General features: G+C 39.6%; 2 protein-coding genes across 2 annotated transcripts in view; both read right to left on the bottom strand.

Moving 5' to 3' along the window:
• Positions 1-140: 140 nt before the first annotated feature.
• Positions 141-4,959, bottom strand: LOC116310187 (cytochrome c oxidase subunit 6C-1). Its single transcript, XM_031726923.2, has 4 exons — positions 4,852-4,959; positions 2,330-2,444; positions 1,718-1,850; positions 141-278 (listed from the first exon to the last, which is right to left on the bottom strand). Exons 2-3 carry the CDS (start codon positions 2,432-2,434, stop codon positions 1,725-1,727), a joined length of 231 nt encoding a protein of 76 aa, XP_031582783.1. The 5' UTR covers positions 2,435-2,444; positions 4,852-4,959; the 3' UTR covers positions 141-278; positions 1,718-1,724.
• A 3,405-nt stretch (positions 4,960-8,364) lies between these two features.
• The window catches only part of angpt4 (angiopoietin 4), a 71,225-nt gene continuing 51,773 nt past the window's right edge, over positions 8,365-27,816 (bottom strand). Inside the window, exons 2-10 of the mRNA XM_031726900.2 lie at positions 24,656-24,811; positions 24,450-24,571; positions 16,496-16,580; positions 15,987-16,134; positions 15,793-15,905; positions 15,349-15,450; positions 15,090-15,256; positions 14,153-14,286; positions 8,365-11,841 (exon numbers count right to left, since the gene is read on the bottom strand). Of these exons, the coding sequence (XP_031582760.2) occupies positions 11,681-11,841; positions 14,153-14,286; positions 15,090-15,256; positions 15,349-15,450; positions 15,793-15,905; positions 15,987-16,134; positions 16,496-16,580; positions 24,450-24,571; positions 24,656-24,811 (1,188 nt within the window). The 3' untranslated portion in view covers positions 8,365-11,680. The remainder of the gene's footprint in view (positions 11,842-14,152; positions 14,287-15,089; positions 15,257-15,348; positions 15,451-15,792; positions 15,906-15,986; positions 16,135-16,495; positions 16,581-24,449; positions 24,572-24,655; positions 24,812-27,816) is intronic.

Genomic DNA, 27,816 nt, shown 5'->3' with positions numbered 1-27,816 from the left:
TAGTCAATAATAAATACAGAGATACAAAAGATACATTTGATACTCATTAATATTTGAGTCCAGTCCAACCCCATTGTTGTTTTTGTCTAACACTTCAGTGGGATTCAAAGCTTATTTTTAATAAATCACAAAGGCAGATGTTTTATCATTAATAGAATAGTTTATTTCAATGAACAAAAACAGCAAAGCGACGTTTACATCTGATCAGTAGGTAACGTCAAGGTGGAGGTGGAGAGGAACAATCTTTTAGACCAGGAATGAACAACAGGGAAGCAGAGCTGGAGGAAGGAAACAACCAAATATTAGAGAAGCACGTGGTTTGATACGTCAGTAAACAAGTTGATGAGCACAACAAACTTTTTGTTATATTTTGTTTAAATAAAAAATACTATTGTTACTGAGCTAGTATAAAATAAAATACTATTCCAGTTTACATAAAGATTTAGATTAAAAAGGTCTAAGATTAAACAAAAGCTGTATATAAAAGATGGATGCAGCCACCATGACATCGCCTATCGGTTCGTAAAGTCACCGTCTCACAGATGTTTTGAAACTTTATGTGCCTGCGAGGTGCAGACCTGACTGAGAAACAGAGTGATGCTGTGAGCTCACATGGCAGCAAGCTGTCAATCATATGGTAGCCCCGCCCTAAAGCAAAACCTTGCTGTATCATCCATTTCTGACTCCATAATTCATAAAAACAGCCATCATATTGTATTAAATGAGACTTTAAACGATTCAGAGACCACAAACTCCACAGAGCCGACGGTCTTTTTTCTAAACACTTCTCTTCAATCTGAATTCTTTCCAATCAGAGTAAGCGCCCCCTGTTGGCCTTTAGAAAACACACAAATTCAAAGCACCTCAGCATCAGGCACCAAGCTGCATTCGTCTTTTAAACATAACAATTTTACTAAAACAAAACCTGAGATTGCAAAAAAACCAAAAAAACATCTGCAATATTGTGAAATGCTCCATCCCCATGTACTGTGATACTCATGCATTGCTTTACTTAACACTCATCTTAAAGAGTGAAGTGGAAATTCTTCAGAATAATGGAATTTATCATTTGTTTAGGATTCAATTAGGGATCAGGCCTGTGGTTAAAAAAAATAATAAGAAAAAAGACTTTTAAAAACATTTTTAAATGATTTAACTTGTCAAAAAAAAAAAGTCTGGGATCTGCATCATGCTTTTGAAGAATTGCTACAGCACCTAATACAAAATACTTTCCAACAATGGCAGAGTTGTTTAACGATGCACAGACAGCCTTCAGACACTTTCTTGAAAAGATGGCTGCTGTAATGTTTGTTTGCATGCCAATAAACCTGATTAGATCCACTTTTCCTATATTTAAAGCTAGCTGTGTCTCTTGTTCCAACCACAGATGTGAACTTTTTCCTTTGAATATGCAGCCATGCTCAGTCACAGAAACTGCCCATAAACAAGAAAGTTGTCACAAACTGCAGTAACAATAAATTCTCAAAACCTGCACATCTTGTATCATCAGAAAATATTAAGAGCCTAATCTGAAATATCCTAAATGAAAGTTTCCATGATCTGTTTTAAATTAAGAATATCATCTTCAGAAAAAAGAAAAGAAAAAAAAGAAAGCAGAACGTTAATGGTCAGAAACACCATCATATCAGATATTACACTGCATATGATACCGAAGTTTGAAATGACAATATTTAAAGGCAAGTGATGAGGCCCTCACCGTGGCTTTACTTCCCAGTGGGCTGCACACTCTCAAAGATCCCGGCTTCCCTCATGGCGTTGAACTCTTTGACGGCATCGTACTGCTTGTAGAAGTCTGCATAGGCCCGTTTCTTGGGCTCTGTCACCGTGTACTGTGGGGAATAACAACAAAAACAATGACAGAGCTTTAACTTACTGCAGGTAAAATTAGTATAATTGCAGAGATAACAGAGTAACAGAGAGACACAAAGTATTAAAAGTGAAAGTGGGCTGCTCACTGTGCAGCAGAGTAAGACTGGTCACAATAAAAAAATATTATATTTCTGTATCTATTTGTTACCATCCAAAACTTAGTGTCTTTGAAGTGAAGCTACGGTTTCAGCTTAATCTAACATTTCATCACATCTTATAAACTGATCTGAAAAAAAGAAGTTTAACTAGAAAATAAATACAATGAATAAAATATGATGACAACAGAATAGCCAATCAGCTGTCTGCTGAGCTGTAAGTGGATCCAGATACTGACAGGAAACTTTGATGTGTTCCTTTCATCACGGCTGTGTCATTTTATATCTTGGCATCACCATCAGAGTTGTGTCTGTAGCCACGTGAGTGTGCGTTGTCCTCTCACCTTGAATGCAATTGCAGCTGTTAAAGCCAGAGTGAAAGCAATGGGCAGGTGAAACCTCAGTCGCTTTGCAAGCAGCCCCCTCATCATTGGCTTTGGCAGAGACATGATGAATCACCTGCAGAGGAAAAAAATACACAAAATGTAATTTTAATTTCCCCCAATTATTAAATTCTGTACAAATATCAGGGAAAAAGAAAAAGAAAGTACTGTCTTTATATAATTTCACTTTAAATTGTTTAAAACAATCATTTCCTGGTTAGTGTAAAATAAAAGCTGAATTTAACAACCTAATTTGAAGAATGCCTTGATGTAAATACACTGAATACAAATCATATTGTGTGTTTTGGTAAAAGTGGAGTTATAAAAATAAGACGCATGTTATTTTATAGCTTCCATGTTTTACCATCATCACCATGGAAGCTTTTATAGAGACAATAAAAGCTGCAGTGACAACAGAGAGAGTGACTGTGGAAGGAAATATGGGAGAAAACATGGATGAGACTAAATGCCCTGCAGACAAAGTTTAAGTACATCCAAATACTGCAGCACACTAAAAATACCAGGATGCCTGTTGTACTTGGATTTATTTTGATGTATGCATGCCAGCATGCTTTGGTGGCTACTGTGACCCACAATCCTCTGCTGCAGCTGCATGCTCAGCAAGGGGGTCAAAGGTGAAAGTGCACAAAGTATGTTGGAATTGTACACATACTGATACTGCAGTATTCTGTAGTTTTGTTGTGGTAAATGGACTAAATGGGCTTCTAACATAGTCCTTTTTTGTTCTCAGCACTCGAAGTGCTTTATACAACCTGCCTTATTCACCCATTCACAAGCACTTTTTCCAATTATTTTTCTATGTCAGTTCTTTCTAACATTCACACAAATTCATACTCTGACGGATGCATCAGAGAGGAATTTAGGTTAGTATCTTGCCCCAAGGATATCTGGAATGCAGACTGGTTGCCTTGGATCGATCCACCAACCTTTTGATCAGTGCATGATCTCTTTCTACCTTTCCACTGAAACACATTTAATAGAAACTGAATCTAATGCAACTTCATAAAATAAACATGATCAATTTTTAAGACAAAAAACAAAGATTTTAATTTATGAAACTCATTTTTGGATTTTTAGACCATTAAAAAACAGAAACCTTGTTGGTGACAAACCAAGGCTGCAAATTTCCTCACTCAAGAAACTGAAATCTGAAAATATCTTCCATAAGACACCTTTTTTTCCTAAAAACTGACAACAATTAAACTCACTATTTTATTAACTTAATAATAACCAACTAATCAAATCATTTACATCAAAATCGGTACATTTTCCTTGAATTTCTCACATTTGATAAATAAAAATACATTTCATACATGAGTATATTAACCCTACTTAAACATAATGTGTAAAAAACACATTTATCTCAGTCCTGATTTTTTTTAACATCACTGGAAAGTTTTAATCTTTTAAACATGTGTTAGTCCTGCAACTAACCAGTCAACTTGAAATGCATGTAGACACTTATTCAGGCACTTATTCTGAATCATTTCATAGACTTAAGTTAATTTCGGTAGTCGCCAAAATATAAAAACTACATAAATAAGATCCCGAGTCTAACATTTGATATATCTGCTTTACAAATAAGGTGTGATAAAAGCTTTATTCTGCTGGAAGTTATACCGCCATCTTTTTTGGTGCAGATTTAAATCCTGGATTCTTTGATGGTCATGTTTCCTCCTCACGTCTTTGGCACCAGTTAATAAATAAAAGCAGGTAAAAGCACCCATCTGAGGATGGCCTCAGGTGGGTCCTAAATCGCCTGAAGGTCGTTAACAGTCACCTCTAAATGAACCTGCTGTTCTCAAAACCCGGCTTCACCTGAATTAACTCAATACGACATACAGGATCCAAGAGAACAATGAAATATTGAAAACAAGCAGAATGAAATGAATCCGTGTGTGTGTGTGTGTGTGTGGAGGATCGCCATTACACACAGCTGCAGAGTCACACGGTGTGACCTCTGTGTTTTAGTCCCATTACTAACTCTGACGTATGCCCTCTTTTACACTTAAAGACACTTAAATAATAACTATATGCATTATCGAAGGGCTTGAACAGGCTGATTTTGATTATTAACGAAAGTAAAATCGGCTTGATGCCACTAGCTTCGGCGCAGGGTCAGAATAGCGTTAGCTAACTCGCGACACTGAAAACGAGTCCACTGCTTTCTAATACGACCATTTCTTTATCTCTTGGTGGGACAAGCTATACCAACACAGCCTGCATAAACTAGCGTATATTGTTGGACTACAGTTTATAAGAGTAACAGGCTTTGTGTTAGCGCCGAGTTAGCTTTAGCTGTACACGATGACAGCTAACCGGCCCGCGACAAAAAGAAGAAAGCAGGAGACAGTACGAGAAACTGTAATAACCCGGAAGATATCAGTCATCTGAAAATCAACATATTATATACAAAATTCAGTGTAAAAATATAAACGTTTTCCGTTTTGACAGATACTCACAGGTTGGACTCACGACCTTCACAGAAACCGCTAACGCACTGCAGCTGCAACCGGAAGAGATTCTGACGGGATGGCGGAGGGACAAACTTCGGTGGAGTAAAAGCGAAGTCAGTCAGAGCAACTGAGGTCACAGAAGGCAACAATCTTGTTTATCTTGTTTTGTTGTCTCAAATTATGGCATCATATCAGGAAATTTATCTCTCAGTATATTGCTTTGCAATTTTGCTTCAAAATTTTCAGTTCGTGTCAGTATTGTGAAAATTCTCTCAATTACAATTAAAATAATAATTAAAAAGACTAAAACTAGCACTGAAAAAACTAAACTATCTATCTATCTATCTATCTATCTATCTATCTATCTATCTATCTATCTATCTATCTATCTATCTATCTATCTAGTGTTGATGGAGAAGTTTTAAGATGATCAGAATAAGCTTCACTGAGTCTTCACTGATCAGAGAAAACAGATGTTAAGAGAGGAGCTGTGGTCCTGTATGTGAGAGGGTGGTGCAGGACATGTATGAGGAGGACAGTGACACAGTGATGACACAGTGACACATGGATGTGTGCTTTATGAGTGTCAGGTCATGGATTCATGCTGAGGGGTGGGGGTTACACCAGGGATCTGCTCTGAGCCTCTTCTTGTTTGCAGTGACCATCCCATTTCACAGCCTCGCACTTCCAGCCTTCTTGGTCTGAGGAGCCAGCCCACGTAGACCGCGAAGGCCGTGTCCTCCGAAGGATGCAGCCCCTGATTTGAGACACTGCTAAAGTTAGAGAAGCAGAGATAGTTTGGACCGGTGCAAAGGGGGGCTAGTGGATATATTACATAAAGGATGGTGAAAATGGAGCTGAAGAAGATTTAGGGATGTAATATTTGTAGGGATGTAATGAAGACACGCAGATCCTTTGACCAACAGTTTAGATGTTGTAGTAACACAGTCTGACCACAAGAGGGAGGCAGAACAACACAGAATGGTTAGAAAACAGAACAGGTACCAAGAAGTGTTCACCTGTGGAGCCTAACAGCTTGTCTAGTATAATACTGTATAATAATTAAATGTAATAAATGAATAAAAATAAGAACAAAAAAGCAATTTATAGTATAAGATCAGGATAACATAATACGTTTTATTTAAGAAGGCTGAAAGTGGAGAATATTAGATTTATCAGGTTTTGAATTTTGGTTATTTCTAGTTTTCATACCTCATTTATTCATTTTATCATTCATTAGTTTATGTAAGTTCTTCTTCTTCTTCTCATTATTATTATTATTACTATTATTATTATTAATGCACCTTAAGAATACAATTCTAATTCTCTACTTATTTTCTTTTACTTGTATCTTGTTTGTTTTCACTGGCTGTTTAAACTGTTCACTGAAATTTGAATAATAATATATTTTTTTATGTGAGATGAAAGATTGCTACCCTATTCTGAAAAACAAACACTAACAATATTTTACTCAGGCTTATTTTAAATCTATAGAAAAATAGTTCTTATTTAATATCTATAATTTTAGTACATGCAGGATTGAGATATGATAAAACAACATTATTTCAATTACAAGGAAAAGTTACTGAAACTGATTCCAAAGGTCATAGTGCCAAAAGTCTGAATATTCTAAAATGACAAGATGCAGAAGCACATCTTTGTAATTATTTCCTGAAAATATTATTTACTGTCATTATGCTTTCAGGTCCAAGAGGAACATCACACAGTGAAACCAGTTTTTAATAACATACTTTACTGTACAGCTGCAGACTGCTCAGTGTTAAGTGGACAAGCATCACCACACGTGTGCACTACATAAAAAACAAGTTTAACCCTGGAAAAGTGAAACTTGTCCATGTTTGCAGTATGTTGAACGAGCCTCACTGCACAACATCATCCTGTACAAAACAAAGACACCAACCACACACTCCACCCGCCCTCAGCTTCACTCCTGTAAAGTGCATCTTAATAAGACCATAAAGACCATGACATAAGAAGGATTCATTAAAAAGCTGCAAATAACTTTATGGTTTTCACAAATGAATCATATTCACAGATTCCTCAAGAAGAATAAGTCAGGACAGTTAACCTTTTAATGATAATAATGACAATAAACCTGAAAGGCTTTATTCATTGCTGGTGCAGAGGCCTTAAATGTAAATGGCGCCTCCAGTGAAATATTGAACATTATCTTACAAATCATTCAGGATGGAGTTATTGATTATTGGTTGACCGAAGTGGCAGTAAATATTTGCACTTTGTGTTGGTGTTGTAGTTTTTCTATAGGTGTAATTAACAGCAGGGACCTTGATGTGCCTGATTACCTAACATGGTATTTAATTAGATGTTAACTACACAATAATATTAATAATAATAATAATAATGATAAAACAAAGAGTCCCGCTTTCTTTGCTTTGGTTGTTGGAGATGAGATCAGGTAAGAATTTCATCTGTGATCTTTGGTGTTTTACTGAGAGTGCACTCCTGTCTCAAACCACCACAAACTGGTAGCAACTGAATTTAACAAAGCATTAAAAATTATTGTAGTTTGTGTGATAACATGTTTAAATGTTTTTAAAAATGTTTTTAAAAAGTAAAAAGTAATCATATATGTGTCATATAAAAGTTAATTGATTAGTTTTTTTATATATGTTAGAATCATACCCTGAACATTTGTGAAATACCAAAGACACAGGATTGGATACCCCCCCCCCCCATACACACACACACCCACACACACCCACACAACCTAGAACAAAACTAGAACTGATACGAAAGCTGTAATGAAATTCTTGACAGACGCCTCCTTCCAATCTCCGTTTTTTTTTAAATAGTTCATGTCAATTGCCAGTGGACACTCTTTCAACGATGAGGATGTACACATCCTGGACAGGGAAGAACGCTGGTTTGAGCGCGGAGTCAAGGAGGCCATTTACGTGAAAAGGGAAAGACCATCTCTGAATCGAGGAGGGGGCCTAAGGGTACATCTTTCGCCATCTTACAATGCTGTGATTGCAGCCATTCCCCAACTCTCTGTAAATGGGACTCATGGCCATTGATCAGTGTTCTTTGATCAGTGGGTTTTGGTCAGTGATTGTTGATCAATGGTCATGGATAATTTGCATAATTATGATTAAGGAACTGACCTCACAGCCCATTGTTCCTTCAGTGGGCTGGTTTCAGTCATTATGCAAATGTACTGTTTATAAGGTTTGGGGAAACCTGCAGTCAGCTGAGACTGAAGAAGTCACTTGGATGAGTGACGAAACGTTTCTCCCACAAAACGCTACATCCAGATGAACAGATTCAACTTTTGGAGATTCATGTCAATTACTTGTGGTTTAATGTAAAACTTGTCACGAGTGTGTTTGTTGGTGTGTGTGTGTGTGTGTGTTTGTTGGTGTGTGTGTGTATCGGCACGGTCTGACAGATGAGACGAATGACATCAGTGTTTCTCAGACGTTTTCTGGCGTGCCTCCCCCATCAGAAGCCAAAAATGTTCCCGCCCCCACACTCCTACAACATTTTTCCTTTATTTATTAAAAATATGACCCAAGTTGACTTTTAATTACATGAACGTCAACATGATAGCATTAAAACATGTGTTTATTTTCTGAACATAAATTATATAATTTAATTTTAAGCTTGATTTATCGTCCTGTGCTCTGTGCTCGTGTGTCTGCGTTGCTCTGCTGATGTTGGACTCTGATGAATTTTGAACGGTGTGAAAAGTAGAAGACTTCAGAACCGACTGAGTTTACACTCGTGTTGTCAGAACAATTTAAATGATTATTGCACACACGTTTACTTTGGCAGACTGATAGTTGTTGCATTAGCACATTACCACTGTGAGCAAGCTAGACACAATTACAGCCCATTAGATCTCATTTAACAGAGACATTATCCTTGTGTTAATCAACATGATGTTTTTACTGCATATTACTACCAAGTGGACCATAGACGGTGCAGTTCATGCAGCTACACTGTATCTACTGCACAGTAATTTAATGGAGCCTCAGTTTCACTGCATACTATCTGGATGCCCGGCTGCAGGGGGCCCACAGATTGAGAGTGTTTTCATGAGATAGAAAAAATGAACAGTTCACAACCAGAAATCATAAAATCATATCTTGTAAATCATTTATTGTTTGTAGAGAGCAGTGGGAATTTGGTTTGTTTTTTTTGTGCAATAATGAAGAGCAGAGACCAACAAGAGACAAAAAAATCACCATATTGTTCGTATTAGGAAGATAATTATAGCAACATTACTTAGCTTCAGAATTCGGTAAATCACTGGCGTGTAGTTCACTTTCACTGAATTCTTTTCTTTGCTCATCATCCAAAACAAAACAGCAGAAAAAGGTTGATCTGTGTTTTGTTTGCCTCCTTTCTTCCTGTAGAGTTCTTTAAGTGTTGACATATGCAAACATGTGATTACTTATTCATGAAAAATCTCAATCTGCTTGCCATTATTTCTTGACCAATAATGAAAACCAGAGCGTTCAGGGTCTCTCCAGCTGCGTGTCTCATGCATCATTCTCTATTTATGATGCACAAGCTTCAATCAACGCTGTGCACTTTAAGTAGAGTCTGAGATGTGCTGATTTGGCATCTAAGACATCCCACAATGACATCCAGTCTCACACCAGGACATTCCCAGGATGGACCGTCCACCACCGCGCATTGAAACCACCCAAAGGAGGAGGCGAGCAGGAAGAAAATCACCTTCTCCTGCTGGACATCATCCGCTGTGGCTCCTGATGTTGTTCCAGCTAATCAGATCAATCCTCAACGTGACTCTCGCTTTTCATCAGTTTGATCTGATTCATGTTCTGGCAGTCACACCAGTTTTACCGTCCACGTTTATAAAATTGTTGATAAACATGTGGAAACGCTGCCTTCCTTTAAAAACAGTCCAAGTAAAAGTGGGTTGTGAAAGCAAACTCCACTCTTTGCTCAGTCACATATCTCTCAGTATTAGGCTGTCCTTGTAATAAACTCCAATATTCTCACTGCTTGTTTTCACGTGCCTTATATTAACGTTTTCTTAAACATAGACTTTTTCCATAGAAAGACTCACAGCAACAGAAATCACAGGGCAAAGTCATAGAGGTCCTTTAGCCCTTACAACAAAAACAAGGTTGTGAATATTTTTTGCTAACTCACCTGTTTCAGTATTTGGAGGCTTACAGGCTGCTGTGGCTGCTCGCTGTCACAGAGCTGCTGCTTAGAGTCACTGCATCATGTTTGCCATCCTGCTCCCTGTTGGAGCAGTTTTGATCTGACAATTATCTGACTAATAACATGGCGTGCTGTGTGGTGCAGGCTGTCCAAAAAGTTTGTGCTCCAGTTTTGATGAGTGAAATTCTAGTATTTGAATAGTGTGTTAGCAATTTGCAGGGATCTGTTTGAGAGATGGAGCTCCTCACCAAGGTTTCCAGGAATTGGTAACTCGGAACGCCACCCTTTTATCCAAATATGGCCACTTCTGGCTCCAAGAGCCCAATATGGCAGGGACCAAAACGCTAGCGCTGAGGTTTCACAATCACACAACAAAAATGATGAGTTTGTATAATTTGCTGCCCTGTGTACCATCTGGAAGGTACATTTCCAGATCCTGAAATCTGCAGTCTGTCCACAGTCTTTTGATATCTGTTAACAAACAATCACTGTCTGTGAAATATCTGGTTTGTTGATTAACATGTTGCAGTGCTTCCACATGCAATGACATTTATGACACATGTAATGCAAATGCTCACCAAAGACCAAAAACCAGCCAATCACTCAAACCTCTTTTCCACTGTTGTGCTGGTGCAGAGCCAGTTATCCCTTAGGACTGTGACTGGGAAGGTGATATGGCAGACAGAGGCCGTAGCACCTCCTATAGACACGGACATCTGCTATCTTTGCAGTGTTTCGGTGCCGGTCATAGATAGTGGCACTATAAACACACTGATGATATCAGAGAGAATCTTGTATTCACTCCTGAAATAGTAGGTGAATACCTTCATGCTAGCCACAGAGGTATTTCAATTCAGATATATGGATAATATTATTTATTCCTATTTACAGTCTTTATTAGACAGTGACAGTTTAATGGGGGGAGCCCAGGCTACAGTAGTGCCGACTCATCCTTCAGTAAAAACGATGCCTGAGCTACGAGGGTCCACATTCATGCCTTTTACCATTCAACTCATTCTTAAATGTCATATAGGAAAGTACCGTGAAGCTGCCAGTATGCTCCAGCTCTGGAAACCACCCAGTCACCCTTTCTGTACCAGCTGGGGTGGAGTGACTGAGTACCACAGAGTGTACCTTTCCAACCCAAAAGCAACAATCCAACCCACGTCTCACAGCGACTGGCTGGCTGTGTGGGTGAACGCTTTTGGCACTTCTCATGTGTACAAACCAGCACAACCATTTTAATAGCTTCCAGCACAGACTGGCTGAAAATGTGTGCCATTATCATCATATTTAAATGACAATCACATTTCAAGCAGACTAGATATTTTCTTACATGATCCATCCCTTATTTTCCTCAATATGATCCTTGGTTATGAAAACAAGTCCAGGAGACATGTAACAAACAAGGTCCTCGTGAGTCACATGACTTTAACCATTATTGTTTTAAAGTCACTATTTCCTCAGTTCAGGGCTGTACCATATCAGACCCAAGAGGTGTTTTAGGGTTGTACCATGATGGTGGTGAAGGTGGAAGCCATTGTTTTGAAGCTTTGCTATCATTAGGATGGTATTTTGGAGGAGTCGAAGATCGATACCGCTGTGGTATTTAAGCTCCGTTGGATCAAACCATCGTGGAGGGTGAGGGGTGCCTTTAAAAGTCGTAGGGTCGTACCATCATGGAGGTGGCGCGCAGGGAGTAGCTGGGACCTTTGAAGTGGTGCCACTTGATGCCGTTAAGCTTCCTGATGTTATGGCCGATGGAGTAGTACACACCATTTAGGTTGGAGAAACCGCAGGCATCAAACCACCAACCTGATGGAGGCAAAAAGTAGTGAGATACAAAAACAACTAATAATATTAATTCAGTAATAAAACAAGCAGACTGCAATGTGTACAATTTTACTTTAGGAGTACTTGAAACATATTTTGAATGGAGGAGTGAAAGCTAATGTGAACCTGCCAAATTTAAATTAAAATGTAAAAAGGTCCAATCAGAGAAAACACAACTCAACATTATTTCAACAATGTTTACTAATATTTTTATAATGACCTGAGGGTCTTTTGTTGTTTCAAGTAAAATAAGGTTTGTATTTAAAAACTAATGAAAAATCTTTTGAAAAAGTTGTTTTCAAAAAAGTGCTTAACTTAAAATAATGAAAAAGTGTAGTTTGATTTTCCCTTTTCTTATTTTTTCTTAACTTTCTCTCATGTGTGAACCATCTCAGATTCAAACCTCTCTTCTCGTGTCTCGTCTCCTCCTGTGAGTTTTCTGAATAAAGCATTTGATTGGCATAGTGGCATCACGTGGGGTAAATTTCAAAGCATCTATCTCTGCTAATTTGCTGCTTGTTTGGTTCCTTTTTGAGCTTTTTAAATGGAAAAAAATGTGTCTTGCTGTGCAGTTAACCGCACTAATAGATGGTTAAAGAAGTTTGAGCTTTGTTTGTTTCTTTGTTTTTTAGCACTTATTAGCAGATATCTGTACTTGTGTGATGCACCCACAAAGTTTTTGAAAGCAGCTTGCTAACTGAGTTTGCCAATAAATATGTTCACGTCTTTGTTCAGTAAAACCAACATGGTGGCCATCGCAATACTGCAGTGCCACTTTTAATCACTGACTCACAGGCGCCCTCTGCTGCCCTAAGGCCAATTTGCAGTTAATTTCTATTGAAAGGGATGAATAGAGAGTAGAAGAGTTCCCCTGCACTGATTTTGCTCCAGGCTTCAAAGAGTCCAGAAACCAGCGAGTGATGTCGCTGTGGCTACAACCATCTTTGATATACAGTCAGTGCTTTCTGAGTGAGTGGCATGTCCTCGCTGATTTTTGTTTAATACTGAGAATGTCATTCTGAAATAATCTAATAAGACTCATCTCTGTAGTTTCCTCAGTACAGGACACAAAACAGGACACATTTCTGCCATCACATCTGTTTAAGCTTCATTCGGATTTATAATTCTGTTTGTTCTAAGCCTGCAAACATTTAGAAATGTTCGACAAACATAAAAAGTTTTTAACAGTGACTATAAAAGCAATAAAATGTCAGCAGGGGGACCCCGTGGGATCTGTTTCTCAGTTTTGTAAATATGTGACACGTGTCTGAAAATAATACTTTAATTCCTGATCTCAGTATGTTTTTTTTCTTTTATAAAGTTTATATCATTTCCATATTTGGGGGTAATTTTCATATTCTGACTTTAATTTCTCCGTGAGAGAAAACTGTAGCTGTACATGTTTGTCAGACACATGAGGCTGTTGTGCCTCTCCTTACTGTTACTTCCCTCTGTTTCTTATTTCGTCTGTGTCACTGTCTCTCGTTCACTCAGTAAATTGCTGTGATTTTAAATGACTCACTGTCTAATGGTGACCACTGGCGTCTTTTTCTCAAAGGACTCGACGTTTTGCTGGAACGATTAAGCTAATTCACAGCCCATGGAGGGGAGTCTAAAGAGCTGTTTGTCTTGGCGTTGACGTGAGGTGAAGGGTAGTGCAGTGAACGATGACGGGGACAGATGTTTGAAAGAGCAGAACTTTGGGGGGAAATACTGCTAATTTTGATCTGCAAACAACAAAAAATCTATATTGTTGGATCATCTTGTGTGTTTTATCCAGTTGTTTTCATGGTTTTAAGTGAAATGGTGTCTTTGCAACACATAGACTATATGTACTGGGCCACACCTAAGAGCGCTGAAGAGATTGTTGCTGTGATTTTGTGCTTTATGAATAAATTTGAACTGAACTGAACCTTATTATTTTTTTTAATTCAGGTGTTTTTAGCCCACTTGTTACAGGTGTATAAAACCATGTACCTTTGCAAACATTTGTGAAAGACGGGCTTGTTTTAAAGAGCTCACTGAAACCTGCTCCATGGTTTCAAACATGGTTCCACGATCCTTCCATGTAAAGTTTCAGAGCGGGGTCACAGAGTGCGTAAAAGGCCCTACTTTTATGGCCAAACAGCTCCTGTAGGTGGGATGACCCAGAACTTTTGTCCATGTAATGCATGCGGTGTTTCTATTTTCTCAAAAATATCTTAGTATCTCAACTTGATGGAGTATTTCCAAACAGAATCTTGTTCATTTCATTTGTTTGCTTTAAACTGCTGACAAACAGAAAAGCTTCTACCTCCAGTGAGCATCATGGCACATTTGCAGTGTTCACAGTTGTCGTTGTCTTTGTCTTGGGTGCTGAAGCCGGACCCGTGGGTGGTCAGGCTGCTCTGCTTTCCTGCTGTGCCACTGTAACCTCTCAGATGCAACCTGAGGGAGAGGAGACACACAGGAGGATGAGATCTGATGAAACAAACACTGATTTAATCTTTTCTTGTAGACAGGCTGTATTTACAGTACATCTATGAGGCAGTTAATCCAATGGATCACAATCTGGTGACTCTGTTTTTGGCAGGACCAAGTGTGTTGGTCCTTTATGGAATTCATTGAATTCTGACCACCCATGGGTCCGGCTTTATGGAATTAATGGAATTCCATAAGGTGTTTTTATAAAGCTGTGTGAAAATCTTTCTGTTGCTCAACACAATCTCAGAGGAGTGCATCCATTCACTGAAGCGTGCCAAAAACAGTTCCCCAAGCTGAGCTGCAGTGTTATCAGTTTTCATCAAATTAACAGCAATTTTTATAACTGATAAATTATAAAGTGATTTTTTTCCCACAGACACTCTGAATAATGCAGCATCTCATTTCCTCAGCTGACAAGATCGACAATTTCAGGACATCATTTTTGAGGTTTATGAATTTGTGGTTGAACCATGTCATTAACAATTTAATTATAATTAATAGCAGGAAAATAAATTGCAGAGTTACAACACAGAAGCATTTCCAAAACAATTAATATTAGTCTGTTCAAGTTTTAATATTATACATGCCTTCAGATGTAATCAGCAGCTTTTTATTTTCATTATATAAATGAATTCTGAATACTCAAAAAAACATTAAAGTACAACACTGTGTGTGTGTGTGTGCGTGTGTGTGTGTGTGTGTGTGTGTGTGTGTGTGTGTGTGTGTGTGTGTGTGTGTGTGTGTGTGTGTGTGTACTGCGGTTGTACCTGTACTGCTGTCGCTCACTGGTCAGTGTAAATCGGTCATAGTGGGAGTGGGCGGAGTTTCCCTCCCAGTCCATCATCTCCACCCTCATAGAGTAGACACCTTGATTGGTCAGCAGGTGCAAAACTTCATTACCCATCCAGTGCTCGCCCAACACGTCCCCAAAACCCTGCAGGGAGAATCATTAGAGGAGCACACGTTACACTGATTACTCAAACTTTGGGACTGAGATAAATCCTCGTGACTGTGACACAGACGCACCATTTTGTACTCCCTCCAGCTCCTCTGGAAGTCCACGCTGCCATTAAACCGTCTCTGGAAGACTGTCCAGCCTCCACCACTCGTCTCCATGTCACAGTAAACCTTCAGTGGGAGAAACAGAAATTAGTGATCATTAACTACCAATGATTTAAGTTATATTAATTGTAACTATTAGAATCACATTATTCTAAATACAAAGACACTTGAATATGAAGACAGTTTCTCTTTCTGTTGAACATTTTGAGGTAATTTAAATATAATTGTTGAAGCTGCTCATTAAAGGCAGTTGTTAGCTGGCAGGAAAGAGATGACAAGAAATGAGTTTGATAAGAAAACTCCTGTTAAAGGTTTTATAAGCATTTTAATGTACAAAAATGTTTTCTGACTTGCTGCCATTTGAGTCACACTTTGCAACACTTCATATGTTTGCTGTTGAGACGTTACCTGCACAGGTTGAGTCCTGTTGCCGATGTAGATGTGATACAGACCGCTCACATAGTGACCGGCCTTGTAAGCATCTGCACAGTCCCTCCACGTCTGGCTCCTGGGAGGCACAGCTACAACAAAATGCCAGAAGGTTGTGATAAATATAAATGTACTGTGTGAAAAATACTGCATGTGTACCTGTGTGTGTGTACCTGTAGTACTAGCCACCATGTTAAGGAGCGTGTGGACAGACTCCATCAGCTGCGTCTGTTGTCTCTGCAGGGCGGTGTTGTTGGTGCTGGCGACTCTCAGCTGCCTCTCCAAAGACTCGATGGCCGCCATCTGAGTCCTGATGACGGACTGAGCCAGAAAAAAGTTTCACTGCTGTTTAAGCACTTTCTGCTTTTTGGTTCCTCACAGACTTGAAAATGTACTTTTTTATTCTTTACTTTGACTTTTTACTTTTCATGATTTAACAGTTTTACAGATTTGAACAGATTTCTTGTAATGTTTGACTTTCCCTCGCTAAGACAGCCCAGATTAAAGCAGTCAAACTTGCTTAAAACTCTATAATTAACATTTATCACTCAAGTTTAGAAGTTTCTGGTTTTTAAACCACTTACTTGGGCTTGCAAATATCACATGAGGCAAAATCCATGTTGATATTTGATTTCAGAAACTTAAAAATGTCTCTGATGGTGATATATAAAGGTTTACTAACTTGAAGTCTGTTCTTCTCCTGTCTCATGTCCTCCAGCTCTCCTCGCTGCTTAGACTCCAACATCTGAACTTTGCTCTCCAAACGACTGAAACAAAAGAAAGAAACAACTTCATGAATCCTCAGCTCACAGCAGAACAGCAGTTTTTGTTTCAGAGCTTTCCCCATAAAAGTAAATCAAAGAAACTGCAAAAATGCTTTGATTGCATAATTTACACAAGTCAAAGACAAAGTAGATCTTTGTGTTTTGATGATGCAACCAACAAAGTTAGTAAAATGCTCTGCTGTGTGTTTTCTGACTCGTGTGTTATCAGCTACATGGATGATGTTTTAGCATGGTTTGGTTTTAATCAGGTCTACGGTGGCCCTAAAGTGCAAAACAAAAAATCAAAAAGAAAAACAGAAGAAAATTTCAGGAAATAAAACGAGACTTCACTTTACAGAAAAGTTGATTTCCTTTGTTCTTGAATGAATAAAAGTCTCAGTCATCACATCAGACTACGCACCCTCAGCAGGGTCAGAGGACGAGAGGAACGTTGATGTTTTAATAGTTTTATCAAGAGTCATGTTGGCTAGAAACGAGCTAACCACTGTAACTGTCACAGACGTGCAGGGCTGCTGGCTCAATCAGCCTGTCAGACCTTTGATTAGTTTGATTGTGTGAGTTTCTTTTCTTCATGGTATCCAAACCACGACACAAAGAAAATGGACTATTACAGCTGCCCTGGACCTTTACGTGAACTGTGGGGATGTGAGGGTTTTGGGTGATGCACAGGCTGAAAGTCCTAACTGGGTTTGCAGTCCATCGCTTCATGCTCCTCATTCTGCTCCTCTATAATTTTTCTTATACTTTGCACTTAGATTTAAATTTTTCATATCTGGAAATGTGAATAAAAAGCCTTGCTTTTATAAACTCTGCTGTCACACTCTATTTTTTGTTGTACTAAGGAAAAATGAGACTCAATAATATCATCACAAGAGAAATAAGAAGCTTCCTCAAACATGAGAGATGCTGGTGTCCTTCGCTGCACGCGGTTTCGCAGTTTGCCTCACAGTTCAGATGTGAGTCAGTAATTGTTCTATGATAGTTGCAAGATTGCACACATTCCACTGTCTGTATGAGTCTTTTAAAATCTGAGGACTAATATTATTTTTTGGGAGATCAAGTTTTCGTGCAGGTTGTTTTTTTCTTTCTTTTTCAGATGCAAAGAGAAAAGCTGCCTTTCTAGTGCTGCAGGCCTGGTGTTACACAAACACTTGTAAAGAAATAATGGAAAGGGCCCAGGAGATTCCACACTTACAAAACCAAAATGTAAACTAGAAGGGTTCTGGAACAGCTCACTTTATTCAGTCATGATTTCTACCCTTGTAATAGCTTTACACGCATGCAAACAAGCAACATGAGACAGAGAAAGAAATTAAGGCTTTCCTGAGAAATCCTAATTACATCCAAGTGAAGAGGAGGAGCAGCAAAATGTTGATAAAAACACAAGACTGTTAAACATTCAGGTTGTGTGAAAGACCATATTTTATTCTGTTTTTGATGGAGCGGAGTTTTTACCTCCCGAATTACTCTGTCTCATTAGTGAAGCTGCAGCAGCGAAATAAAGATTAATATTAATAAAGATTAATATTAATAAAGATTAATATTGCGACCATCAACAAAGACTGTAACAGTCTTTGTTGTAACAAGGACTGTTACAACCTGGCCTGAAAATGTTCTCTCCAAACTACAGGACTGCTTCACAGAGACAGACTGGGACATATTTGAACACCAGGACCTAGAAACGTTCACAGGATCAGTACTGGACTACATCAAGTTCTGTACTGCAAATGTGACTGTGGACAAAAGCATTCGGGTTTTCCCAAACCAAAAACCCTGGATGACCAGCGAGGTCACTGTAACGGAGCACGATGTCAGACGTGTGCTCCTAGCAGTGAACCCCAGGAAGGCGGCCGGTCCAGACGGAGTACCTGGCAAGGTACTAAGAGCATGCGCACACCAGCTCACCCTTATCTTCACCAGACTCTTCAACCTCTCACTGGATCAGGCAGCCATCCCATCCTGTCTAAAATCAGCCACAATCATCCCAGTGCCGAAGAAGTCTCCCATCTCCAGCCTGAATGATTACCGCCCTGTGGCCCTCACACCGGTAATCATGAAATGCTTTGAGAGACTAGTCCTTCAGCACATCAAGGATTACCTCCCCCCAGAATTCGACCCCCACCAGTTTGCATACCGCGCAAACAGATCTACAGAAGACGCCACAGCCCTCCACGCTGTGCTGAGTCACCTAGAGCAGCGGCAGAGCTACGTCCGAATGCCCTTCGTGGACTACAGCTCAGCCTTTAATACAATCATCCCAGACATCCTCATCACCAAACTGGTCACTCTTGGCCTCCCTCCTCTCACATGTGCCTGGATAAAGGATTTCCTCACAAACCGGCCCCAGACTGTAAGACTCCGCCCTCATCTCTCCTCCACTCGCACACTGAGCACCGGCTCCCCACAGGGCTGTGTGCTGAGCCTCCTCCTGTATTCTCTCTACACCCACGACTGCAGTTCGACCCACAACAACACTCTCATCATCAAGTTTGCTGATGACACCACGGTGGTCGGACTCATCTCAAAGGGAGACGAGGCAGACTACAGAGAGGAAGTCCTGAAGCTGGCAGCCTGGTGTTCAGAAAACAACCTGACACTGAACACCAAGAAAACCAAAGAGCTCATTGTCGACTTCAGGAGACACAGAACCGACCTGGCCCCCCTTTACATCAACGGGGTGTGTGGAGAGGGTCCACACCTTCCGGTTCCTTGGTGTCCTCATCTCTGCTGACATCTCCTGGACAGAAAACATCTCAGCGGTCGTCAAGAAGGCCCAACAGCGGCTGCACTTCCTGAAAGTCCTCAGGAAGTACAAGCTGAACTCCAACCTGCTGCTGACCTTCTACCGCTCATCCATTGAGAGCCTGCTAACCTACTGCATCACGGTATGGTACGGGAGCTGCACCAATGCGGATAGAGTGAGGCTTCAGAGTGTGGTCAAGACAGCACAAAAGATCATCGGCTGCCCTCTCCCCTCCCTGATGGACATTTATTCCTCCCGCTGCCTCAGCAGAGCAGCAAACATCATCAAGGACAGCTCCCACCCTGGCTTCAACATGTTCAGCCTGCTTCCCTCAGGGAAGCGCTACAGGTGCATCAGCACAAAAACCCACAGACTCAAAAACAGTTTCTTCCCCAAAGCCATAACCACCCTGAACTCACACATGCACTGATAACACAGCCCCCCACTTCCCACTTCCTCTATGGACCACCACTGTGCAATACCAATTCTATGTGCAATAACCCAACTGTATATACACAACACTATTTATTACATATTACTTTTTTTTTTAAAACCGGCTTGTATATTTGTACATTTTATATATATATATCTTTTTCCCTCTGTTAATACTGTCCATATGTATATAGCGCTGCAGAACTGTACCCCCCCCCCCCAGCATGTTTGCACTGAGTAGGAGATGCTCTGTATCTCATTGTACAACTGTATAGTGACAATAAAGGCATTCTATTCTATTCTATTTCTGCTGCCAGATCAGACTACAGTTCTCGTTATCTGTGCAGCTGAACCAGCAGCAGAGCCACTGAAAATAGACTCCAGCCCACAGTTGGGTCAACAAAGTATGAGCCAAATGAATGAAACCCGATGAAGGACTGGCAGGAGTTTCAGAGGGGAACGTGGGACACTCGAAGTGGCTGAACTTCCAGTTTAAACTCGCTAAGAGTGCGTTGGTCTGCAGGAGTCCAGTGGGAAATTTTTATCTTCTTTTAAATGTTTCTACAACTAAGCTCTATCTAAGTGACCTGTGTGGTGAAAATATGCTGAATACACACTAACTGCTGGCAGCCATTATCAGAACACTATTTTTAAAAATAGTATTAAATAGCTGATGAGCAAGACTCAAACTTTGAAGGGTCAAAGTTTCTCCATGTGGATCCAACACCCATGTTCATGGCCTTACACTGTACATTAGTGTTGATCATGACTGTTGGTTCCACCAAAGCTACCAAACAGCGAGGCAATAAAATCCAACTGATCACTTCTCACTTCTGTCTTGTTAAACACCTTTCTGGTGAGACTGTGGGCTCAATCGCTGTGTTGCAAGTCTTATTAGATGTAACATGATGTACATTTTGCAAACAATGGTCCCAGTTAGTGTGCAGAAGAACAGGGCACACGTTGTGATTGACAGACTGCTTCCATGTGATCATGCAGTGCACGGGTGTCCAACTCCAGGCCTCAAGTGCCGGTGTCCTGCAGGTTTTAGATCTCACCCTGGGTCAGCACACCAGGCCTCTGGAGAACTTCAAGACATGTTGAGGAGGTGATTCAGCAATTTGAATCAGCTGTGTTAGATCAAGGACACATCTAAAACCTGCAGGACACCGGCCCTTGATTCCTGGAGTTGCCCACCCCTGATGCAGTTACTTTGGCCTGGCAGTCAGATCCACGCCTCACTCATAACATCTGCTTTTTAAAAAAACACTCAGCTAAATGCGCCAAAATAACATTTCGTGTCTTTACCATCAGAGATTAGCATGTTAGCATGCTAATTAGCCAACCATACAGTCTCTTGAGGCTGATTCAAAGCACCATTAATTCTGCAGTTTTTTTAGATTTTAAGATTAAAAATTTGACACATAATGTTATTTAACGTTGTTAATAATCTCTGTCTCTCTTCCACATCATGTCTTTATCCTGTCTTCCTTCTCTCACCCCAACCGGGTCGCAGCAGATGGCCCCGCCATGTAGGGTCTACCTTACAGTATAAAGCGCCTTGAGGCGACTGTTGCTGTGATTGGCACTGTATAAATGAAATAGAATAGAAGTGAATTGAATTTAACGCAGTATACAGTAAACACAATTTTTCATACACACTTTCTACATAAATAAGTAAACTGATATTAAGAGGATTTAGGCTTCAATACTCTCCTGCAGTTCAGTAATAAGTGAAAATGAATTGTAGAACCACACGTCCACTTTCTGAGAGGTGTAGCTGACATGAGTCAGACGTGAACCACCATCATGCTGTATCATGCAGCTCGTTTACAGCGATGACTGATGTTATTCTACATTAGCAGGTGAGACTTTGGTCACATTAGGAGCTGAAACACGTTATCAGCTTCTGGTTCTGATCACTTCAACATGCTGACCCGCACATGAACGGGGAAACGCTAATGTGGTGTGGACTGATGGGGAGCCACTGATCGCTGTGGTTTGTGCAGCATGAGTGAAGTGGTGTGTGTGAATGTGTGTGTTAAAATGTGTGCAAAGTTTATGTACTCTTGTAGATTCAGACAGCTGCTTTACTGAGGTCTCAAAAGTATGCGAGCCAAAAATGTATTGTGTGGGTGTTTATGGTTTCAGGATTTCTAGAAGTCTCTGCTACTAGAAATCAGGAGGAATCGGGCACAAAAGACACAAAGATGTCAGTTTTGTTGACACAAACTAAGACACGATTGCTAATAATGTGTTCAGTGATGCAAACTACTTTGACTTCAGTTTGCAGCAGGGATAAACTCCAACTTAGGACTTTAACAGAATTCAGATCTGTATCATTTCTATATCATGTGACATGTTATCAGCTCTTCTTTGATTGCATTGTCAGACTGGTTTGGTTGCCCATTTTCTGTATCTGGACCAAACATGACACCTACATTTGTTTAGAAAGGTCTCATCGCCTTATTTCCTTCATACGTGTCAAAGTAAAATCCACATGAAAGCCAGGACGATGGGGTCCCAGCAGAACATCTCACGATAACAAGATGATCAATGTTACTGATTTGTATCGACTTCAATTGTGTTTTTGATGTTGTGGCTGATCATCAGTGAATGTTCCCTCTTCACCACAGTCTCACACACCCGCACACGCACTCTGTTTGTCTGTTACTGTAAACATGCTCGATAATTGCTCTGCATGCTTTACTGCACAGTGCACGGTCCAAGTTCGCCTCAGAATGAAAAATGACAAAAATATTGTGTCTCCAAATATTTCTGCGTCTTGCAGTAACAGCTGAGGACATATTTACGTCGCTGTGATGATTTGCTTGTATTTCAGATGTTGTCACTGATAAGCTGCTCGTCTTTTTTTCTGTCAGACTGCAACAGAATGTGTTTTAGACATTTATCTGTCTCAGGGGAAATCTCAGAAATATGCCACTACTAAAGAGGCTGATCATGGATGTACGCAAAACGGCATGAAGTTAAGTTGTTGTTCTTTATGTTGATCTGCTGAAGAAGCAACATTTTGACATCATGCCTAGAGGCAGATCCAATATTTCTGAAAAGTGGAATCTGAACCTGTCAGCTACATCGTGTGCACTGCAAAAAAATTTTATTTGAACCTTGTCCAGTCTTTTTTTTCGCTGCCGTGTCCGGCAGTGTAGCATTCAGAACTGTTTTCTGAAGTCCAAAAAATGCCAAACAGATTTACTTTTGTTTGTTATAATGGTCCACTTGACAGTCATATTTTATTAGAATTTTATTAGGATTTTTTATTTTGGATCATTACAACCATAACAGAGAAGACCGGGCGGACGGAAAAGAAAAAAGAAAGAAAGACCCAGTGACCACAGTGCAGGAGCCCCACGGGGCTGCAGCACCGAGCACACAAAGCCTGATCCATTCATTCAATATCCAACAATATCCATTCTAATAAATATTTGACTTCCAAATACATAAAACTATAAACAGGTGAATATACAGTGCTTATTAAATGTATTAGACCACCTGTAATAAATACAAGAAAACACAATGTGTTTGAAGTCTTTTAAAATGTATTTCAACTATATTAAGAAAATAGCAAAATAAATCCAGGTTTTTGTCATAAAATCAAGCAAAAAATTCAGTCAGAATTTCTTTTCTGTGTAAATAACTGTAAGATAATCATTTTGTTTGATCTCAGGAACACGAAACAAAAATTTACACCCAAAAGTAGTAGCTGGTTAAATGTAAATCTTTACATGTAATTTAGAACAGAAGTAGAATGTAAAAAAATTAATTTAATGTAATCTGATCAGAAATGAACATTTGATTCGATATATTTCAGCTACATTTTCATTAAATAATGGCTTTATTTTTATGAGGGCAAAGAACATTTTTTTAATAGTTACTAGAAAAGCTCATCAGTCATACATATATTATCCAATCAGTTTCATTATGTTTTGACAAAATATAACACTGGGATCCTGATGAGGTCATAGTATATAAAAGATAAACATAGTCTCCAGTTGTGATAGTAAAGTCAGTGCTGAAGTGCCTCAAACCCAGATTAATTTCTCTGACGCCAAAAGAAGTCTAGTTTTATAAAAGTGTGTGGGAAAACTACCCTTAGGCTAACTTGATCTATGACCTCAGTGACTTTATAGGGTCAGCTGCTAGCTGGAGTCTTAATGAATACAATATGATGTTCCTTTTGCAAGCTGTGGTCTTTATTAGTGTTAGAAAGGAGGTTATATGAGGTGTGGCTACTTTGCGACATGTCTCTGTCGTAGAAGTGTACGGCGTCCCTCGGTTCAGTCTCACATGATCGCTTGGCAGCTGCTTTTAAATGTTGTGTTGTGCTAACTTCACTATTGCAGAGTTGGTCTTGTACAGAAAAAATAAATCCTGCCTCACTCAAAGAGGCTTCAGTCCCTTCCTGTATTATTCTTGTTTCTTAACCAGTTTTGTTAACCGAGGTTTTATTAACTTGATTAACTCACAGCAGATGTTTTTGTTAATCAAATGTCCCCCAAAGGCTGATTCTGAGTCAGGACAAACCCTGTACAAGCATTCGATTGCACAAAAAAGTAGTCCTTTTAGCCTTTGTCTTTACTCAGAGTGATTTTAAATTGGTTTTATGATTAATTTTCCACCTATGCAGACACTGACTGAACAAGAACATTTCCCACCTGTTCTTATCTCGCAGCCGGCTGATCTCTGAAGTTTGCAGTAACAGTTCCTTTTCCAGCTTGTTGGTGGACAGAGAATTCTCCAGAAGCTTTATCTCTATCTGAGATGTGTGGTTTAGAACCTGATGAAAAACAAAAACAGAGAATAAACCCACAAAAGTCTGTTTTTAGATGACAGGTTCACTGGCACGCTGGCAGCTCCTTACCTTTGCTTCGACCACATGGAGCTTGCGTGTCTGCTCTGCTGTGTGCGTGAGCAGGTTCGTGCCGATTTCCAGCATCGTGGCCGTTTGGTTGTGAACGACATGCGACTGCATGTTGGCAACGTCACGCCTGTTGTTCTTCTGAATGAAGTTCTCCAACTGCATCAACCAAAGGGAAACACAAGGTGACAGAGTTTGTTATATGAGAGGAAATTGAGAAGTAAAACTGTAAAGACACAAGAGACACAAAGAAATCCATCCAGCGCACATCCAGTCATCTCAGCGGAGGCATCCACCCAGATTCAAACAGACTGACTTCAAACTAAATGATCTTAAAAACAACAGAGATCCCTTCAAGAATGAGGCGTGTTCTCATCAGGGATATTACTGCTCACCCTGTAGTAACCTGTAGCATGTAAAATGCATCTCTCAGAAGCAAGACGACACTGAGCATCGAGAAGAGAGAAGAAAAGCCTCGGCTCTCCAAAAAGATCACTGGTGTCCGTCTGCAATGGCCGAACAATGTTTTGTGTGTAAATTAAATTAAAAGTTTCTGATTTGGAATGAGAAGTGTTTGGAGGAAAAACACAGCATTCCAACATAAAACTGTATCCCACCAATAAAACATGGAGCTGTTAGTTGGATGCATTAAAACAGGCTTCTGGGCCAGGAACCCAAACTCGAGAGCATAAGATAACTTTTTGTCATTGCACAGTCATACTTAATACAATAGTACAACAAAATTGGAATAGAGGGTCATGCAGCAAGAGAACAGCATTTCTTCTATCCTGCACGCTCCATAAGCCCCTACCCTTCAACTACAAATCCTTCCAGTATTTCCAGTTTGTAGTGGTAATCAGCATGCTAACAGCTCAGGAAAAGCTTTAAGAAAAACAGCACACAGTATTCAAGCCACTGACTCAGCCTCAGGACTGAGGCTGAAACCCTGTAGGATGAGCCAACCCAACGAGGAACCAATGTTCAACCCACAGGATCCAGAGCAGCTGAAATATAGCAAATTTCTGCATAAACATGAACACAGCACCATCTGATTTTAGTCCTGGATGTCCTAGAAAAAGACAGGCCAACTAATAAAAGGAAATTAAAATATTGGACTTTTTGTTTATTTAAGAAAAGGATCCAATATTATTATTATCTGTGAGGGCAACAGTTTAAGATCCTTTGTTTTTATTACTTGGCGTGATCCACTTTTAGTCTGTTATAATGCCCAGAAAACATTCACGATGTTGGCGAGTTTCCTCCCATAAACGCTTCACTTTTGTCTTTTCACAACATTTCTGCTGGATTAAAGACTTTAACTTGGACTTTGTTGTGGACGACTTGTTCATTTTGGCTGTTGATTTGCTCTTTGGGGACACTGATGGGGAAACTGCCATTTTTGGTGTTATAGTGTTATCCCAGTGTACTATTCAGTATTTACTGAGGGTTTGTCTCAGCTACAACCACTGGGATTCATCATCTGGATCCCACGAGTGTTCATACAGGTGCAGGGCACCGCATGGTTAAAAAGACACAGAGCCAATAAAACAGAAAAGACAAGTATGTGATGAAAAGCTAATGAGTAAGTTTGATGTCACGGCTAAAATAAAACGACTTGTGGTGAGTCTTTCGACAAGTTCAGCAGTGAGTTGTTTTATTCTGGAAAACCACCCACTCAGCGTATCAAGTTCACCAAATCAAACATGTTAATAAAACATGTCGGGGGGTCTGGTATATAAAGACGCAGGTCTCTCCATCTCTGGGAATATCAACCCATGCCAGCTCGCACTGCCATGCTGTAATCTTCAACCCCCGACAAATAAATAATCTATCCATCCAGCCATCCATTCGTGCCTCAGTCTCCACGTCCTCAGGATGTCAGTGCCACGGAGAAGAAGGAGTTGATAAATATATCGCTGGACCAACAAACAGATTGGTCCCAGCGGGACGGCCAGTTACCAACGGAGCAAAGTTCAGGCCAGAGTGCCCAGAGCACATTTGGCTCTGGTGTGGATCACTTTTCTTGCAGGGGTCTCGTTGCAAAACCTAATTTGTTATTCCCAATAGTGACATTTTTCAAAGGTTTAAGTAGTGTTTAAATTTAGTTGTGGTTTGGCATCAGTGTTTCTTTTGTGTTTCATTATTACATTTTTACACAGATATTTTTAAAAATGTTTTTGGAGCGAAAACAGATTTACTTTGCCTAAACTGAAAATCACATGAATGAATGAAAAGCACATGAATGTCTGTATTTCCCTAAAAAATCAGGAAAAAAATGCATCGCAGGATCATCTCATGTGTTCAAATAGATACTCATCACAAGATCAATACATGAGCATCGTGTGCAGGTGACTGAGTGGAGCACATGAACAAAATCTACGAACATGAGTTGAAGCAATGACAGGAATTCAAGAAATGGTTAAAAAACATGAAGCCTGATCAAGATTAGATTTTAGATCAAACTTAATTAACTAGTTTTTGATATAATGATAAACAAATGCCAACAAAAGACAAAGTTGGGGAAATCAGTTCCATTGGCTAAAGTACTGTTAATCATAAAAAGCTATATAAGACCAGTATCATCAGGCAGAGCATGGACAGGACCTGTAGTGCAATGTAAGTGATTACATTTCCTCAAAGACTTTCCTGAAATCAGTTTAATGTACTTTAAGTATTTGTGCTGTTCTCTTCATCTGTTCCACAGTATTTCATAGATATTGCACTCCATGCTATTTATCTTAAAGCTGTAGTTACTTATTATCAGACTTTTCGGATTATCATTTTAATACTTGCGTCACCTCTTTTCATTAATACGTGTGTATGCATGTATGAAAAATATTATGATTTCCTATGGACGCCTCCCCACCTCTGATAACCCAGATTATGATTGTGATTGTGTTTCTTTCACTGTTTATTGTGTGTCAATAATTAATGTTCTTTCATTTTAAATAGTCTACATAATGGAAAATTGTTCCTTCCCGATGCTGCCAACGGGTTCATGTGTAAAAAGTGCTTCAGACTCTGGCTTTAACTCACTTGTTATGACTGCTAAACACTGACAGGTGATTCATTTTTAATAAGTACCGCCTGATTTTCAGCAATGCTATGTTTTCATGCTTTTATTCCCTTCAGCTGCCGATGTTATCCTCGTTGATTGACCTTAT

Source organism: Oreochromis aureus, linkage group 5 (genome assembly GCF_013358895.1).
Source record: "Oreochromis aureus strain Israel breed Guangdong linkage group 5, ZZ_aureus, whole genome shotgun sequence".
In the NCBI taxonomy this organism is placed as follows: domain Eukaryota; kingdom Metazoa; phylum Chordata; class Actinopteri; order Cichliformes; family Cichlidae; genus Oreochromis; species Oreochromis aureus.
This window is presented reverse-complemented; position numbering and strand designations above follow the sequence as displayed.